This window comes from Salmo trutta, chromosome 1, assembly GCF_901001165.1.
Source record: "Salmo trutta chromosome 1, fSalTru1.1, whole genome shotgun sequence".
NCBI classification, from domain to species: Eukaryota; Metazoa; Chordata; class Actinopteri; order Salmoniformes; family Salmonidae; genus Salmo; species Salmo trutta.
Window position 1 is genome coordinate 32211594 of NC_042957.1, and position 20423 is coordinate 32232016.

General features: G+C 43.9%; 1 protein-coding gene across 2 annotated transcripts in view; it reads left to right on the forward strand.

Annotated features, from left to right (window-relative positions):
• LOC115194213 (dermatan-sulfate epimerase) overlaps positions 1 to 20423 on the forward strand; it is a 28415-nt gene that overhangs the window by 1792 nt on the left and 6200 nt on the right. The window contains exons 2-5 of one of the 2 annotated variants that reach the window (XM_029753707.1): positions 214 to 304; positions 645 to 1119; positions 10956 to 11209; positions 17780 to 18019. In XM_029753707.1, the coding sequence (XP_029609567.1) occupies positions 689 to 1119; positions 10956 to 11209; positions 17780 to 18019 (925 nt within the window). In that variant the 5' untranslated portion in view covers positions 214 to 304; positions 645 to 688. The remainder of the gene's footprint in view (positions 1 to 213; positions 305 to 644; positions 1120 to 10955; positions 11210 to 17779; positions 18020 to 20423) is intronic. The other variant, XM_029753698.1, reaches the window with a different exon arrangement.

Here is a 20423-nt window from a genome sequence, read left to right on the forward strand (position 1 = left end):
CCCTAGGCAAGTGCCGAGAGTAAGGCAATGAAATGGACGTCCACGTTCCCGAGAAGAGATGACTTGCACTACCATGGCGTTAAATGTACCATGTGATGTTCATCATTGGTTAAGCCAAACCAATATGACTGACGAATAGAATACCACAGAGACCTGTATGACCGTTAGAGTGTTGAGGACAATGATTCTGACTATGTGGGTGTACATGGCTAGACTCACCTGAGACACTGCCAAAACAAATGAAGGATGAACTACCCTGGTGAACACACCTCTCGCCAATAGCTGGATACAGTATCAATCTGAGGTATGATAGCACACTATACACATTACTGCTACCTCTTCTCAAGATACACATGGGGGAGGAGGAAGGGGGGGCGTCTATTTTGATTATTCATATTGATAAGTTGCATTTTTACAACAGAGATCTGAGCTTCCCTTTCAGTTGTCACAGTCTACAGTCTACTTGTAGCGTTTTCAAACTTGTCAGAACAGTAGGGGGAAGCCAGAATGATCAGGAATACAGCTGTATCCAATTATTCAAGGAATGTAGCCCTCATATGAAAAAGCTGGGGAGAGTTGAGAGAGAGAATATGGCTGGCTGGCTTTCTTAAAGTCGTTTCTTCTCCCTTTCCTTTCCTTCTCAGCTGAGCTCTGTTGGAAATGCCACTGCGCCCTCTCTGATGTGAGGATGAGGACCTACACCCGAGGGGCCCCCACAGTGTTCTTCATAAGTCTACTGTGGCCCCTGGTGGCCCCGGTGGTGGGGGTGGCGGAGGAGACGGTAGACCCCAGCGGAGGGATACCCTTCATGGGAGGGAACTACGATGGACACCCCATGCTGTACTTCGGCCAGGGCGAGGTGGAGGAGCTGCAGGCGGCGGCGGCTGGGACCCACCGGGAGATGGCCGCGAGGATCCGCGAGGCGGGGGAGGCCATGCTGGAGCACCCTGAGGAGTACCTGCCCCCCTGGAGCCCGGCCGAGTTCAGCGCCCGCTGGAACGAGGTGTATGGAAACAACCTGGGAGTGCTGTCTATGTTCTGTCTGCTCTACCCACACAGGGCCGGGGCCCTCAACCTGGCCAAGGATTACATGGAGAGGATGGCAGCTCAGCCTAGTTGGTATATTTTCTATCTTTGTTCTTCCCTTCATTTTGTGTGAATTTTCTCATCCCAGGTGTTGTAATCAATTGTCTGTGAATAGCATCCCTAATCTATAGGGACACGAAACAAGAGATACAATCAGATATGCCCCTGTGGAAACAGTTACTGTGTAGCTACTCAAATTCAACCCGTGAGTGAATTGCTCGCTTCTCAATTGCAGAAAATCGCTTAGTCTACCCTTAGCGGTAAGAAAAACTCCCACGTTTTTCTCATTACGTGAACAATACTGGTCTATTTGGAGAAGGTACAGATGCTGCCTGCTATCTGTATTTCTCCTTCCTATCACCATGTGACCACTGGGGATAAATGCCAAATCCTCCTCTCCAGAGGACCTTTGACTGACTCAATCCCCCTCCATAGTATCACTGTTCAGTTTTCACTGTGGCCGGACAGACCTGAAGAAGAGATGCCCTGTGGTCCAGGAAATATGTTTAGCAGCTGTATGAATTTATTGCTTAACATGCCCCCGTTCAAAGGAAATGAAATGTTCAGATGTTGAGCTGAATGGCCTGGTGCAGTGGGATGGGAGGACTAGGGTTCAGGTGGTGGTGAGAGGCTAAGAAACTCACTTTACCTGGGTTCTCAGAGGGGTAACATGGGAAATCTCATCTGCATCTCACATTGTTCAGCCCCAAACTAAGGTATGGGCTAATGACTCTCCCAGTCTATAGACTTAGAGGGGAATAGTTTAGGTAGTCTGGATGATGTTGTATTTCATTTTCATTGTACAGTACTGGGCTGTACTATCTTGCAGACTTCTTCACTTTCTGTTGCATAAGAATAATAAGCTAAGAAGAGGCCAGCAATGAGACTGCATGTTGTCGCTGTGTATCCCGCCAACCCTTACAGTACTGTACTTCAGAAGACCCCTGACCGCCTGGGAGGGTTGTGAAACTTCAGTGGTTTATTTTTTTTCCCCCTTGCAGTGCAGTTAGGAAAGTGCATTATAGCAAGCTTTCTCTGCACGTCCCAAGCCAAGGAATTCAGTGTTAAGGAGGGGTCTCTGATATATCGGGCAAGGCGTTTCACTGTCGCAGCCAATTTAGTCACGGCGCCTGCGTTCTCAGGACGTTCTGTTCTCTGCTATCAGCCTCGTGGTCAGAGGGCTTCCCTTTTTCAGTTTCGCCTGCTTTCTTTCATTGCTTTTCAGAAATAAGCATTGTCTCAGCTCCATTGTTTTTAATCCTCTAATTTAGCCATCAGCTGCTGTGTCTAGCCAACCTAGTTCAGAGAAAAAGGTTTTCTATAGGGTCGGTGTTAATGGGTACATTTACAGTTTATCATTAGTTCAAATTTGTGAAACTTCTCTGTGCCACAAGCTGAGAAATGAAAACCCACAAGGACGTTTTCACATTTTAACTACACACAATGTGAGTTCTCTCCTCAGCCGCACATTTACTAGGGTTTTGGAATCTCTCAGGGATCCTTAAAAGTGGCTCCAGGAATCAGTCAACTGTGGTATCTGTGACCTTCAATTATGTCTCCAACAACTTGTTGAGGAGAACCATATTCCATATTCCAACTCCAGCTTGTGGCGCACTGGTTGGGTTTTTAAGGCAGTTCATGTGTAAACACACAGAAGAGACGTCTTGTGTGCTTTGGCGTAATGTAATATACAGTACAGTAGTGACAAAGAATCACTCTTCACTCATTCTAACTACTTATACAGTGCATTAAACTTGGTTGGTGAACCAAAGACTGTAATAAAACATTATTTAAACTCCTTTTTTGATGAATAAAGTTGAAATCAAGGGCCCCTTTTTATTCAATTTCATTTAAACCCATGTAGAAGGAACATTTATTTCCAATGAACTTCCACAGGTCATTGACAGAGGGAAATAATGTATTAGCTAAATCGAATGGAAGAATTGCTGCCAGAGGGTGGCGGCATATTTTTGGCATTTATGAATATTAGAGTCGCATTTAAAAGAAAAGCAGGCAGCTGTTTTGATATTTGGCACTGAGTAAAGTTTATGGGTCCGTGTGATGAGTGGAATGGATTTCAACCTATGTCTTTTAGATGTTCTGAGAGGAACGACTGTCAAGATGGAGCTGAAAACGTAATTACATGGCACGCACTTTAATAGTAACTGCTCAAAATACAGGTTGCTTTTTGGATTTATATTTTATTGCCACATCTCAAGTCAATTTGACTATAATTACACAGAAAGAGCTTTTAAAGAACACCTCTTAGCAGGTGGTATATGAGATGAATGTATGGGCACAGACTATTTTGCCAATTGAACAATTAGTAACTCTTAGAAATAGAAGTCAGTCAGCATTCTGAGGTGCCAGCTACTTTACAAATAGCACATAGTGCACTTTAAACAGCACTTTAAAAGGCAGGATATGTTGGAGTTGGACTTTAAAGCATGTGTGAAAATGCTGTTTTGCATGTTCTTTTGTAAAGAGAACAAAAAGCTTTGTCCAAGGTGATTACAAGCTTGGACAAATTATGCAAATAGCCTGAGAAGGATTAGTTTAACTCTATACTTTTGATGACATTTCACTTTCCAGAATATATACTACCCTTTCTGTTTTTGCAGCCTTGCTTGGGCTAGTGTGAAAAGGGAATTTCAATCAATTCAATACTATTTGTAAAGATACTACATCGTGATATTACTGTATTAACCCTGTGAGACCCAAGCATAGATCCAAATGAGGAAAAACATGTATTTATCGTTCAGAAATACTTCTAATCGGCCTCTGATTATGAAAATAATCTGTTCGTTTTATTTCAAGTTTGTAGAACAATTTTATGGAAACGTTGCAAAAATACACCATTGAGCTTCAGTGGTAGGAACATTTTGTTGTAAGAACACTTTAAAATTCTACAAAAATCACATAAAAATCGAACAAAAGCACTGATGGGATGGAAAATATTATCTTATGGTATATAAACTATATATACAAAAGTAAGTGGACACCCCTTCAAATTAGTGGATTCGGCTATTTCAGCCACACCAGTTGCTGACAAGTGTATAAAATTGAGCACGTAGCCATGCAATCTCCATAGACAAACATTGGCAGTAGAATGGCTTTACTGAAGAGCTCAGTGATTTTCAACATGACACCGTCATAGGATGACACCTTTCCAACAAGTCAGTTCGTCAAATGTATGCCCTGTTAGAGCTTCCCTGGTCAACTGTAAGTGCTGTTATTGTGAAGTAGAAACGTCTAGGAGCAACAACGGCTCAACCGCGAAGTGGTAGGCCACACAAACTCACAGAGCTGGACGGTTGAGTGCTGAAGCGTGTAGCGCATTGAAATCGTCTGTCCTCGGTTGCAGAATTCTCTACCGAGTTCCAAACTACCTCTGGAAGCAACGTCATCACAAGAACTGTTCGTCGGGAGCTTCATGAAATGGGTTTCCATGGCCGGGCAGCCTCACACAAGCCCAAGTTCACCATGCGCAATGCGAAGTGTCGGCTGGAATGGTGTAAAGCTCGCCCCCATTGGACTCTGGAGCAGTGGAAACGCGTTCTCTGGAGTGATGAATCACGCTTCACCATCTGGCAGTCCAACGGACAAATCTGGGTTTGGCAGATGCTAGGAGAACGCTACCTGCCTGAATGCATAGTCCCAACTGTAAAGTTTGGTGGAGGAGGAATAATGGTCTGGGGCTGTTTTTCAGGGGGATAGGCCCCTAAGGGGCTAGGCCCCTTAGTTCCAGTGAAGGGAAATCTTAACGCAACAGCTTACAATTACATTCTAGACGATTCTGTGCTTCCAACTTTGAGGCAACAGTTTGGGGAAGGCCCTTTCCTGTTTCAGCATGACAATGCCCCCGTGCACAAAGTGAGGTCCATACAGAAATGTTGTTGAGATCGGTTTGGAAGAACTTGACTGGCCTGTACAGAGCCCTGATCTCAACCCCATCGAACACCTTTGGGATGAATTGGATCGCTGACTTCGAGATAGGCCTAATCGCCCAACATCAGTGCCCGACCTCACTAATGCTTTTGTGGCTGAATGGAAGCATGTCCCGGCAGCAATGTTCCAACATCTAGTGAAAAGCCTTCCCGGAAGAGTGGAGGCTGTTATAGCCTCCATGATCATGTTTGGTCATGTAGTGTACATCTGAAGTTGTCATATTTTGTCTGAAATAGCTAAATTGATCAACTTCATCTATAAAGATGGTGCCGAAGAACATGGCTGACATTTTACATTCTCCCAACCAATTATGCAATTTTGTTATTTTTTTGTGTAACTTATTTTTTAACTTATTGTGTACATAATGTTGCTGCTACCGTCTCTTATGACCGAAAATAACTTCTGAACAGAAAAGGGATTACTCACCGAGGACTGGAAGAAACTTTTTCCTTTAACGAGTCCGATGAGAAGGATATCCTGCTTTCACTGGACAGGCCCAGATCCACGCCTTTTGCGTGAAGAAAAGATACCGGAAAAGGGGACGCAGATCAGGGATCCTTCTGAGAAGCCGGAGGCGAACGAGCAAACTCCCAATGCCTTCCATTCTCCTTGCTAACGTGCAATCGTTAGAAAATAAAATTGATGACTTACTATTAAGATTATCCTACCAACGAGACATTAAAAACTGTAACATCTTATGTTTCACGAGACGTGGCTGAACGAAGAAACTGACAATATAGAGCTGGCAGGATTTTCCATGCACCGGCAGAACAGAGACACTACCTTTGGTAAGACGAGGGGTGGGGGTGTCTGTCTTTTTGTCAATAACAGCTGGTGCATGATGTCTAATATTAAAGAAGTCTTGAGGTATTGCTCGCCTGAGGTAGAGGACCTTATGATAAGTTGTCGACCACACTATCTACCAAGAGAGTTCTCATCTGTATTATTCGTACCCGTCTATTTACCACCACAAAGCGAAGCTGGTACTAAGACTGCTCTCAACCAACTCTATAAGGCCATAAGCAAAGAAGAAAATGCTCACCCAGAAGTGGCGCTCATAGTGGCCAGGGACTTTAATGCAAGCCCACTTAAATCAGTTTTACCACATTTTTTACCAGCATGTCACATGTGCAACCAGGGAAAATAAAATCCTAGACCACCTTTACTCCAAACACAGAGATGCATACAAAGCTTTCCCTCTCCCGCTCCCCTCCATTTGGCAAATCTGACCACAATTCTATCCTCCTGATTCCTGCTTACAAGCAAAAACTAAAGCAGGAAGTAGCAGTGACTCGCTCAATATGGAAGTGGTCAGATGATGCGGATGCTACACTACAGGACTGTTTTGCTAGCACAGACTGAAATATGTTTCGGGATTCATCCAATTGCATTGAGGAATACACCACCTCAATTATTGGCTTCATCAATAAGTGCATCGATGACGTCATCCCCACAGTGACTGTATGTACATATCCCAACCAGAAGCCATGGATTACAGGCAACATCAGCATCGAGCTAAAGGCTAGAGCTGCCACTTTCAAGGAGCGGGAGACTAATCCGGATGCTTATAAGAAATCCCGCTATGCCCTCAGACGAACCATCAAACAAGCAAAGCGTCAATACAGGATTAAGATTGAATCCTACTACACCGGCTCTGACGCTCGTCGGATGTGGCAGGGCTTGCAAACTATTACAAACTACAAAGGGAAGCCCAGACGCGAGCTGCCAAGTGACGCGAGCCTACCAGACTAGCTAAATGCCTTTTATGCTCGCTTCGAGGCAAGCAACACTGGAGCATGCACGAGAGCACCAGCTGTTCTGGATGACAGTGTGATAACGCTCTTGGTAGCCGATGGGCCAGACGGATTACCAGGATGTGTACTCAAAGCATGCGCGGACCAACTGCCAAGTGTCTTCACTGACATTTTCAACCTCTCCCTGACTGAGTCTGTAATACCTACATGTTTCAAGCAGACCACCATAGTCCCTGTGCCCAAGGAAGCAACAGTAACATGCCTAAATGATTACCGACCCGTGGCACTCACATCGGTACCCATGAAGTGCTTTGAAAGGCTGGTCATGGCTCACATCAACAGCATCTCTAGACCCACTCCAGTTCGAATACCGCCCCAACAGATCCACAGATGACGCAATCTCAATCGCACTCCACACCGCCCTTTCTCACCTGGACAAAAGGAACACCTAATTGAGAATGCTGTGCATCGACTATAATATACGGTGTCAGAGGAAAGCCCATAAAATTGTCAGAGACTCCAGTCACCCAAGTTATAGACTGTTTTCTCTGCTACCGCACGGCAAGCGGTACCGGAGCGCCAAGTCTAGGACCAAAAGGCTCCTCAACAGCTTCTACGCCCAAGCCATTAGACTGCTGAACAATTCATAAAAATCGCCACCGGACAATTTACATTGACACCGCCCTATTGTACACTGCTGCTACTCGCTGTTTGTTTGTTACCTATGCATAGTCCCTTCGCCCCCACCTACATGTACAGATTACCTCAACTAGCCTGTACCCCTGCACACTGACTCGGTACCGGTGCCCCTGTATATAGCCTTGTTATTGTTATTCTTATTGTGTTACTTTTTATTATTACTTTTTATTTTAGCCTACTTGGTAAATATTTTCTTCTTCTTGAACTGCACTGTTGGTTAAGGGTTTGTAAGTAAGCATTTCACGTTAAAGTCTGCACTTGTTGTATTCGGTGCATGTGGCAAATAAGGTTTGATGTGATATACACTACCGTTAAAAAGTGTAGACATTGTTAATGTTGTAAATGACTATTCTAGCTGAAAACAGATGGCTCACATGTCCTCAACTGGCAGCTTCATTAAATAGTACCCGCTAAACACCAGTCCCAACAGTGAAGAGGCGACTCCGGGATGCTGGCCTTCTAGGCAGAGTTCCTCTGTCCAGTGTCTGTGTTCTTTTGCCCATCTTAATCTTTTCTTTTTATTGGCCAGTCTGAGACATGGCTTTTTCTTTCATTTTCCTTTCTTTGCAAGGCCAGCATCCCGGAGTCGCCTCTTCACTGTTGACGTTAAGACTGGTGTTTTGCGGGTACTATTTAATGAAGCTGCCAAGTTGAGGACTTGTGAGGCGTCTGTTTCTCAAATTAGACACTCTAATGTACTTGTCCTCTTGCTCAGTTGTGCACCGGGGCCTCACACTCCTCTTTCTGTTCTGGTTAGATCCAGTTTGCGCTGTTCTGTGAAGGGAGTAGTACACAGAGCTGTATGAGATTTTCTGTTTCTTGGCAATTTCTCGCATGGATTAGCCTTCATTTCTCAGAACAAGAATAGACTGATGAGTTTCATAAGAAAGTTATTTGTTTCTGACCATTTTGACCCTGTAATCAAACCCACAAATGCTTATGCTCCAGATACTTGTAACGGCCGTCGTAGTAATGAAACCAAGGTGCAGCGGAGGATGTGTGTTCATCTTGAAATTTAATTGAAAAAGAGAACACTACAAAAATAAACAAAAGACGACAGCAAAACAGTCCTGTCAGGATTAACTCTACACAGAAAACACTAGACAGAAACAATCACCCACAAAAACCCAAAGGAAAAACAGGCTACTTATGTGTGACTCCCAATCAGCAACAACAAACTACAGCTGTGCCTGATTGGAAGCCACATGGCCAAAATCAACGAAACAAACCAACCTAGAAAAAAGAACATAGAACGCCCACCCAATGTAACACCCTGGCCTAACCAAAATAAAGAACAAAAACTCCTCTATATGGCCAGGGCATTACAATACTAAACTAGTCTAAAGAAGGCCAGTTTCATTGCTTCTTTAATCAAAACAACAGTTTTCAGCTGTGCTAAGATAATTGCAAAATGGTTTTCTAATGATCAATTAGCCTTTTAAAATGATAAACTTGGATTAGCTAACACAACGTGCCATTGGAACACAGGAGTGATGGTTGCTGATAATGGGCCTCTGTATGCCTATGTAGATATTCCATTAAAAAAAAAGAATTCTGCCGTTTCCAGCTACAGTAGTCTTTTACAACGTCTACACTGTATTTCTGATCAATTTGATGTTATTTTAATGGACAAAAAATGTGCTTTTCTTTAAAAAACAAGGACATTTCTAAGTGACCCCAAACTTTTGAACGGTAGTGTATATATACTGCTCAAAAAAATAAAGGGAACACTTAAACAACACATCCTAGATCTGAATGAAAGAAATAATCTTATTAACTACTTTTTTTTCTACATAGTTGAATGTGCTGACAACAAAATCACACAAAAAGAATCAATGGAAATCCAATTTATCAACCCATGGAGGTCTGGATTTGGAGTCACACTCAAAATTAAAGTGGAAAACCACACTACAGGCAGATCCAACTTTGATGTAATGTCCTTATTTCAAGTCAAAATGAGGCTCAGTAGTGTGTGTGGCCTCCACGTGCCTGTATGACCTCCCTACAACGCCTGGGCATGCTCCTGATGAGGTGGCAGATGGTCTCCTGAGGGATCTCCTCCCAGACCTGGACTAAAGCATCCGCCAACTCCTGGACAGTCTGTGGTGCAACGTGGCGTTGGTGGATGGAGCGAGACATGATGTCCCAGATGTGCTCAATTGGATTCAGGTCTGGGGAACGGGCGGGCCAGTCCATAGCATCAATGCCTTCCTCTTGCAGGAACTGCTGACACACTCCAGCCACATGAGGTCTAGAATTGTCTTGCATTAGGAGGAACCCAGGGCCAACCGCACCAGCATATGGTCTCACAAGGGGTCTGAGGATCTCATCTCGGTACCTAATGGCAGTCAGGCTACCTCTGGCGAGCACATGGAGGGCTGTGCGGCCCCCCAAAGAAATGCCACCCCACACCATGACTGACCCACCGCCAAACAGGTCATGCTGGAGGATGTTGCAGGCAGCAGAACGTTCTCCACGGCGTCTCCAGACTCTGTCACGTCTGTCACGTGCTCAGTGTGAACCTGCTTTCATCTGTGAAGAGCACAGGGCGCCAGTGGCGAATTTGCCAATCTTGGTGTTCTCTGGCAAATGCCAAACGTCCTGCACGGTGTTGGGACGTAAGCACAGCCCCCACCTGTGGATGTCGGGCCCTCATACCACCCTCATGGAGTCTGTTTCTGACCATTTGAGCAGACACATGCACATTTGTGGCCTACTGGAGGTCATATTGCAGGGCTCTGGCAGTGCTTCTCCTGCTCCTCCTTGCACAAAGGCGGAGGTAGCGGTCCTGCTGCTGGGTTGTTGCCCTCCTACGGCCTCCTCCACGTCTCCTGATGTACTGGCCTGTCTCCTGGTAGCGCCTCCATGCTCTGGACACTACGCTGACAGACACAGCAAACCTTCTTGCCACAGCTCGCATTGATGTGCCATCCTGGATGAGCTGCACTACCTGAGCCACTTGTGTGGGTTGTAGACTCCGTCTCATGCTACCACTAGAGTGAAAGCACCGACAGCAATCAAAAGTGACCAAAACATCAGCCAGGAAGCATAGGAACTGAGAAGTGGTCTGTGGTCCCCACCTGCAGAACCACTCCTTTATTGGGGGTGTCTTGCTAATTGCCTATAATTTCCACCTGTTGTCTATTCCATTTGCACAACAGCATGTGAAATTTATTGTCAATCAGTGTTGCTTCCTAAGTGGACAGTTTGATTTCACAGAAGTGTGATTGACTTGGAGTTACATTGTGTTGTTTAAGTGTTCCCTTTATTTTTTTGAGCAGTGTATTTGAAAGGATCAACAATTTTTTTGGGGGGGGCCCCTAGCGGCCGCGAATGTCACTTATGCCTAGAAATAGCACTGAACAGGCAGCGTTGCATTTTTACAACCGTGTGTCTCACAGGGTTAAGTCTTGAACATGTATTTCTTACAGATGAATATACTTATCTATCCTTTTCTCTGTCTTGCAGGTTGGTAAAGGATGCTCCCTGGGATGAGGTTCCTCTAGCCCACTCTCTGGTTGGCTTCGCTACAGCGTATGACTTCCTGTATGAGTACCTGAGCAAGGTGCAGCAGGAGCGCTTCCTGCAGGTGATTGGCAACGCTACGCGCTACATGTATGAGAAGTCCTACATCCGCGGCTGGGGCTTCCAGTACCTGCACAACCACCAGCCCACCAACTGTGTGGCTCTCCTCACCGGCAGCCTGGTTTACATGACCCAGGGTGAGTACCACTGATGTGTGTGTGTGTGTGTGTGTGTGTGTGTGTGTGTGTGTGTGTGCGCGCGCGCACACGGGCAGAGAAACACAGAGAAACACCATGATTACTGCATTATCAGCTTTCAGACGGTTCCTATAGTATTTACTCTGTAGCCTAGATATACAGTTAAAGTCAGAAGTTTACATACACTTATGTTGGGAGTCATTCAAATTCGTTTTTCAACCACTCCACACATTTCTTGTTAACAAACTACTGTTATGGCAAGTCGGTTAGGATATCTACTTTGTGCATGACCCAAGTCATTTTTCCAACAATTGTATACAGACAGATTATTTCACTTATAATTCACTGTATCACAATTCCAGTGGGTCAGAAGTTTACATACACTAAGTTGACTGTGCCTATAAACAGCTTGGAAAATTCCATAAAATGATGTCATGGCTCTAGAAGCTTCTGATAGGCTAGTTGACATCATTTGAGTCAATTGGAGGTGTACCTGTGGATGTATTTCAAGGCCTACCTTCAAACTCAGTGCTTCTATGCTTGACATCATGGGAAAATCAAAAGAAGCCAAGACCTCAGAAAACAAATTGTAGACTGGTTCATCCTTGGGAGCAATTTCCAAACACTTGAAGGTACCACGTTCATCTGTACAAACAATAGTGTGCAAGTATAAACACCATGGGACCATGCAGCCGTCATACCACTCAGGAAGGAGACGCGTTCTGTCTCCTAGAGATGAACGTACTTTGGTGCAAAAAGTGCAAATCAATCCCAGAACAACAGCAAAGGACCTTGTGAAGATGCTGGAGGAAACAGGTACAAAAGTATGTATATCCACAGTAAAACAAGTCCTATATCGACATAACCTGAAAGGCCCCTCAGCAAGGAAGAAGCCACTGCTCCAAAACCACAATAAAAAAGCCAGACTACGCTTTGCAACTGCACATGGGGACAAAGATTGTACTTTTTTGAGAAATGTCCTCTGGTCTGATGAAACGAAAATAGAACTGTTTGGCCATAATGACCATCGTTATGTTTGGAGGAAAAAGGGGGGAGGCTTGCAAGCCACACCATCCCAACCGTGAAGGACGGGGGTGGCAGCATCATTTTGTGGGGGTGCTTTGCTACAGGAGGGACTGGTGCACTTCACAAAATAGACGGCATCATGAGGAGGGAAAATTATGTGGATATATTAAAGCAACATCTCAAGACATCAGTCAGGAAGTTAAAGCTTGGTCGCAAATGTGTCTTCCAAATCGACAATGACCCAAAGCATACTTGCAAAGTTGTGGCAAAATGGCTTAAGGACAACAAAGTCAAGGTATTGGAGTGGCCATCACAAAGCCCTGACCTCAATCCTATATAATATTTGTGGGCAGAACTGAAAAAGCGTGTGCGAGCAAGGAGGCCTACAAACCTGATTCACCCAACTTATTGTGGGAAGCTTATGGAAGGCTACCCAAAACGTTTGACCCAAGTTAAACCATTTAAAGGCAATCCTACCAAATACTAATTGAGTGTATGTAAACTTCTGACCCACTGGGAATGTGATGAAAGAAATAAAAGCTGAAATAAATCATTCTCTCTGCTATTATTCTGACATTTCACATTCTTAAAATAAAGTGGTGATCCTAACTGATCTAAGACAGGGAATTTTTACTAGGATTAAATGTCAGGAATTGTGAAAAACTGAGTTTAAATGTATTTGGCTAAGGTGTATGTAAACTTCCGACTTCAACTGAATATAGATCCAGTAGATTGGTAGATTGGTCATTTTCTGCTCAGCCTATTCATTTTCCTCTTTGGAATACTGTGGCCTCTTCTTGGCAACTTCATTCCTCCTCAGTTACATCCTTCCTGTGTCACATTCGCCTTAAATGGATGGCTGCAGTCCAGTTCCATATGACTTCTGTGAGATTGGTTCCTCCAGGGGAGGCTTGCCTGGCAGTCCCCTCTGCCCCTGAGGAGAGAAGCATTCTGGGCTGGAATTTCAGTTCAGTCAGCCCTGGGTTATTCTCCATAGCACCACTTGCCTGGTTGTTCTTTAAAAGTAATTTCCTCGCCATCTTAAATAAGCATGCCCCTTTCAAAAAATGTAGAACTAAGAACAGATATAGCCCTTGGTTCACTCCAGACCTGACTGCCCTCGACCAGCACAAAAACATCATGTGGCGTACTGCACTAGCATCGAAGTCAGGAACCAACACACACAGTCAGTTAGGAAAGCAAAGGCTAGCTTTTTCAAACAGAAATTTGCATCCTGTAGCTCCAAAAAGTTTTGGGACACTGTAAAGTCCATGGGGAATAAGAGCACCTCCTCCCAGCTGCCCACTGCACTGAGCCTAGGAAACACTGTCACTACAGATAAATCCACGATAATCGAGAATTTCAATAAGCATTTCTCTATGGCTGGCCATGCTTTCCTCCTGGTTACCCAAAACCCCGGCCAACAGCTTCGCACCCCCCGCAGTTACTTGCCCAAACCTCCCGAACTTCTCCTTCATCCAAATCAAGATAGCAGATGTTCTGAAAGAGCTGCAAAACCTGGACCCGTACAAATCAGCTGGGCTAGACAATCCAGACCCTCGCTTTCTAAAATTATCCGCCGCCATTGTTGCAACCCCTATTACTAGTCTGTTCAACCTCTCTTTCGTATCGTCTGACGTTTTTGCTCTTTTGCACACCAGTATTTCTACTTGCACATCATCATCTGCACATATGGCCTATTTATTGCCTTACCTCCTTACGCCATTTGCACACACTGTATATATATTTTTCTATTGTGTTATTGACTGTACTTTTGTTTATCCCACGTGTAACTCTATGTTGTTGTTTTTTGTCGCACTGCTTTGCTTTGTCTTGGCCAGGTCGCAGTTATAAATGAGAACTTGTTCTCAACTGGCCTACCTGGTTAAATAAAGGTGAATTTTCTTCTTTCTTTTTTTAAATACAACGGAAACACGATTCTATAACATTCTGGATGGACCTTTTCCCAATGTTTTTCTTAGTAGATTCAGTGTGAAAGGAAGGAACATATGACAAAAAAAAGGGCCTTGTTATTTCCTGCACATTTGAAAACTGTTCCCTCTATTGTTTTGGTTTAAATGTCCTGGTTGTATATTCTTGGATGTTTAAGTCAGAGGCAGAGGCCAAAGGAAGTTGAAGTTGTTCTTGTTGTTCCCAGCACTGCTGTACAGCCTAGTTTGTTTACAAGGGAAATGTTTCTGGTAGAAAAAGAATGAGAGTCGATGTAAACTAAATGACAACAGGCTGATGGAGATGACTGTGGTCACGGTGGTTTTTCTTTGAGGCTGGTTTATGATAGTGAGCTGGGGGGGGGTGAGAGAGGGGTTGGGGGAAGGGGAGCGGCAGGGGGCAGGAGGTGCAGACTCTGGAGAATTATAGCACCCCTCTTTGTTTTGGATCAGCTTGTTTCTTTCAAGTTGAGGAAAAACAGAGTGGTCCAGCAGCATTGGTTGTTAACTCTTCTGTTACCTTGGAAAAAAATGTAATTTGGTCATGGCCTGGTGTCTTTGTGCTGACTGTATAAATGTTTAAAGCTGACTTTGCACTTCAACGTTTTCATTTGGCTGCAAATTGTTAAAGGTATCTAATTAGAAGGTGGCTTAACTAACATACAGTATTTGCTTTGAGTACGACAGATTGAGGAAACGTGCAAACTGTTCGCTTTCTCATTCTTGGACCAGTTCATTTAAGGGCCTAACTCCCGCATAATTATTTGACTGTGTGCTATGCAGACGATCCTATTCACTTCCTGCATACCTTTGTCACAGATTTATCATTCATATCCTGTGCAAATGTAACCGATGTGAAATGGCTAGTTAGTTAGCGGTGGTGTGCGCTAATAGCGTTTCAATCGGTGACGTCACTCGCTCTGAGACTTGAAGTAGGGTTTCCCCTTGCATTGCAAGAGCCGCGGCTTTTGTGGCGCGATGGGTAACGACGTCAGTTGTTGATGGTCCCTGGTTCAAGCCCGGGTTGGGGCGAAGAGAGGGACGGAACCTACACTGTTACACAAAAATATGACATTACGTGCAAATATTATTCCATTAAGATCTGAGTGAATAAATGGAACTTTGCCTGTAAGGTACTGCCAGAAGAAATCAAGAGCAAACATTGGTCTCATGTCACATTTCTTGCAGACCTATTGTATTGCACAGGTCTATATTACTCAGATTTATGGAAGAACACAGCACCTCTCTTCCTGTGTATTATATTATAGGCAACACCAAAAAGCCATTTTGAAGCATTCATTCATAAGGAAGGGATAGACTCCATCAGTTGAAAATAAAGGAAGACATACAGTATCTGTCCAAAGCATAAAACTTCTTAAGACCTGTATGAGAATGTTAAGCACAGCATGTAGATACTGTATGTATAGTGTATTCTTATCATGTCATGTCTTGATTGTGAGTCAGAAGGGATATTGTATGGGCTCTGTCCAAAAGGAGAGACACCGGGAGAGATGACTAGATCACAGGACAGCAGCTTATAGGGGATCAGCGCATTCCTGATGCAGGTGTCTGCATGTTGCTGCTTTGCGGCTGCCTAGCTCCGCTCCTAATTGAACAGTCATATGTGGCATAGTTTACCCTGAGTTCATCTATAGTCAAGCATCAGGATTTAAACCTAAGACCCTCAATCACCCACATCTCTGCTACGGCCACCCAGGTGCTTGAGTTGTATTATCTGGTGTAGTACGCTGGGACTCTGGGGACCATTCAAAGTCATAGCCACAGTCACACTACATTGTGTTGCTTCCTTGAAAGCTGTTATACATGAACACTTGATTCATTTGTTGAAAAGTGTCTATTTTACACCAAATGGGTTGAGTCAACGTAGTTCCCTTGTTATTTCAATGTAATTGACCTTATATTCAACCACAAACAGGGTTTACAGGTTTGGTTTAAGATTGTTGACAACTTAATCAAATGTCAAGCAAAATTGAATGTTTAGCTAGTGTCTTTGCCCGTTGGCTACAGTGTGGAAAATTATATTGCCATTTCTCTCTAGTGGATGCAGGTTTAAGCAATTGTCTAGACTTGTTCATTCTCCCAATACATGATTGTCATGTCAATAAATGAAGCATAAACTATTGGTAGACAACTATCATGTAATTATTATTTTTTTAAATTTAACTTTTATTTAACTAGGCAAGTCAGTTAAGAACAAATTCTTATTTACAATGAAGGTCTACCCCAGCCAAACCTTAACCCGGACGACGCTGGGCCAATTGTGCGCCGCCCTATGGGACTCCAAATCATGTCCGGTTGTGATAGTCTGGAGTCGAACCAGGGTCTGTAGTGACGCCTCTAGCACTGAGATGCAGTGCCTTAGACCGCTGCGTCACTCGGGAGCGTAACTCATTGATCCTACGTAACATTTGAAGTTATTCCATTCTTGGGAAATCATTCTTTGTTCATTCCTGAAAATGAACTAAGAGGAACCAGAAATGTCTCAATGTCTCAGCTAATCAAAATTAGTGAAGAACCTCAAAGGAGTAGAAGTCAAGTCAAATGGCACCATCTCTTGACCTCCCACATTCCTGCAGATCTCATTGTGATGGTGCTGGGGAGTTAACAGACAAGACTTTCCCCAAACAGCGGCTCTCAACGTGTGGATGACTAATGTGTACTGATGGGAGCTCCAGAGATCTAGAACCAGTAACATCACTAACAGCATGGCTGAAGAAAAGCCCCTAATAACAGCAACAAAGGCACATCATTAAATCCTAGAGGGGTAGAGGAGGACATTGCTAGAGCACAGTGTGAATGTATGGGATGTGATTGAGCCATGGGGAAGACGTTTATAGCTCTTGACTTCGTAGGGTTAATCCGATTTTTTTTTTTTTTTTTTTTTTTTAGTTCATGAATTCCTATATACATTGAGCCACTATGTCTAATAATGGAAAATGCAGAACAGTCCAAACACTGTGTGGAGCCGGGGTGTGAGCGTAGTGAGATGCCGTTTGTGTAAATGTGGCCTTTGTGTGCCAGCAGTTCCTGTTTGATGGTAAATACCTGCTCTGTGTAGGCCACTGGTCTCCCAGCCCAAACCAAACACTGGGGTGGACGCCGGCTCCGGGGCTGGGCTGTGGGCTGTGGGTTGTGGTGTCCGAGTGGATCCAGTCCACCGGGTAGCTGCCAGGCACCCGTGATGGACTGGGATTCTCAATGAACTGCGGCTGGAGTGTTTATGTGGTCACTTCTTCTCATAGAGAGAGAGAGAGGGAGACTATACATTAGTCTGGTATGGTAGTTTCATACTTTCCATGCATAACGGGAGGTTCCAGTATGATGTTCCTGGAAAGAAAATGGGAATGTGACTGACTGAGTAGCTTACTGTAACTCCATTTATGATCAACCTCACTTGAGACCACACTTTACACCGAGCTTAATTGGGGTATGTCTCGAGAAAACAAACACTTTAGCTGGGTGACAGCAGTACAGTACAAATGTTTGGGAGCCACTGCTCCAGAGACATTGACGGACATGACCTTCCTTCGAAACCCAATAAGCTGACCCTGGTTTCTTCTCTGTTCTGTTCCAGGTTACCTGCAGGAGGCCTACCTGTGGACCAAGCAGGTCCTGGCCATCATGGAGAAGTCTATGGTGCTGCTGCAGGACGTGACGGACGGCTCGCTATATGAGGGTGTGGCCTACGGGACGTACACCACCCGCTCTCTTTTCCAGTACATGTTCCTGGTGCAGAGACACTTCTCCATCAGCCACTTCGACCACCCCTGGCTCCACAAACACTTTGCCTTCATGTACAGGACCATCCTGCCAGGTAATACAGCTGTTATAGATGTTGTGTGTGTGCTCTGCCATTCAATTCAATATAACTTCATTTCTCCTCTTAATGGTGTTTTTTCTCCTCTTAATGTTTCCCTTTGAAGAAGTTGCTTGGCTCGATCCACTTTTTATCTCCTACAGTGCATTTAGTCTAGATGTCACGTGATAGATGCAAAGGTGATACAGATACTATATAGGCAGCAAGACAGGCTATTTTGAAATTAAATAGAGGGCACGTTAGCAATGAGTAAATATAGTTGAAGTCAGAAGTTTACATACACTTAGGAGTCATTAAAACTCGTTTTTCAACCACTCCACAAATGTCTTGTTAACAAACTATAGTTTTGGCAAGTCGGTTAGGATATCTACTTTGTGCATGACACAAGTAATTTTTCCAACAATTGTTTACAGACAGATTATTTCACTTATAATTCACTGTATCACAATTCCAGTGGGTCAGAAGTTTACATACACTAAGCTGACTGTGCCTTTAAACAGCTTGGAAAATTCCATAAAATGATGTCATGGCTTTAGAAGCTTCTGATAGGCTAATTGACGTCAATTGGAGGTGTACCTGTGGATGTATTTCAAGGCCTACCTTCAAACTCAAAGCCTCTTTGCTTGACATCATGGGAAAATCAAAAGAAATCAGCCCAAAAATTGTAGACCTCCACAAGTCTGATTCATCCTTGGGAGCAATTTCCAAATGCTTGAAGGTACTATGTTCATCTGTACAAACAATAGTACGCAAGTATAAACACCATGGGACCACGCAGCCGTCATACTGCTCAGGAAGTAGACGCGTTCTTTCTCTAGACATGAACTTACTTTGGTGTGAAAAGTGCAAATCAATCCCAGAACAACAGTGAAGGACCTTGTGAAGATGCTGGATGAAACAGGTACAAAAGTATCTATATCCACAGTAAAACGAGTCCTATATCGAAATAACCTGAAAGGCGGCTCAGCAAGGAAGAAGCCACTGCTCCAAAACCGCCATTAAAAAGCCAGACTTCGGTTTGCAACTGTACATGGGGACAAAGATCGTACTTTTTGGAGAAATGTCCTCTGGTCTGATGAAACGAAAATAGAACTGTTTGGCCATAATGACCATCGTTATGTTTGGAGGAAAAAGGGGGACGCTTGCAAGCCGAAGAATACCATCCCAACCATGCACTTCACAAAATAGATGGCATCATGAGGTAGGAAAATTATGTGGATATATTGAAGCATCATCTCAAGACTTCAGTCAGGAAGTTTAAGCTTGGTCGCAAATGGGTCTTCCAAATGGATAATGACCCCAAGCATACATCCAAAGTTGTGGCAAAATTGCTTAAGGACAACAAAGTCAAGGTATTGGAGTGGCCATCACAAAGCCCTGACCTCAATCCAATATAATATTTGTGGGCAGAACTGAAAAAGCGTGTCCGAGCAAGGTGGCCTACAAACCTGACTCAGTTACACCAGCTCTGTCAGGAGGAATTGGCCAAAATTCACCCAACTTATTGTGGGAAGCTTATGGAAGGCTACCTGAAACGTTTGTGTCACATCCTGACCATAGTAACTTGTTATTTTCTATGGTAGAGTAGGTCAGGGCGTGACAGGGGGTGTTTGTCCGTTTTTGTATTTCTATGTTTAGTTTCTAGTTTTGTGTTTCTAGGTTGGTTTTTGTTTGGCATGACCTCCAATTAGAGGCAGCCGGTTGTTGTTGTCTCTAATTGGAGGCCATGTTTAAGTTGATGTTTGTCCCACTTGTGTTTTGTGGGTGATTATATTTTGTGAGTGTGTTTGTTCCTCCTGCGTCACGGTTTGTTGTTTTGTCCTTAAGTTTATTTTGGTATCGCATTAAGTTTCACTGTCCAATAAATATGTGGAACGAAACCGACGCTGCATTTTGGTCCGATCATTCGAACAGCCGTGACAGTTTGACCCAAGTCAAACCATTTAAAGACAATGCTACCAAATACTAATTGAGTGTATGTAAACTTCTGACCCACTGGGAATGTGATGAAAGAAATAAAAGCTGAAAGAAATAATTCTCTCTACTATTATTCTGACATTTCACATTCTTAAAATAAAGTGGTGATCCTAACTGACCTAAGACAGGGAATCTTTACTAGGATTAAATGTCAGGATTTGTGAAAAACTGAGTTTATAAATGTATTTGGCTAAGGTGTATGTAAACTTCCGTCTTCAACTGTAAGTGTTCCTAAATGCCTTAGCAAACCTCTGTGGCACTTCTTGGCAACATTTTCCAAGTTATAAGTAGATTAGGCATGAAAACCCCCTGGGTGCATTACCCCCATGTTAGAGAGTGTGACTGCTCGTTTGTCTTGATATGGGTTATGCATGCGTTACCTTCCTGGGGGGCTGTCAGAGCTGTGCTGACCCAGCCCTCCCCA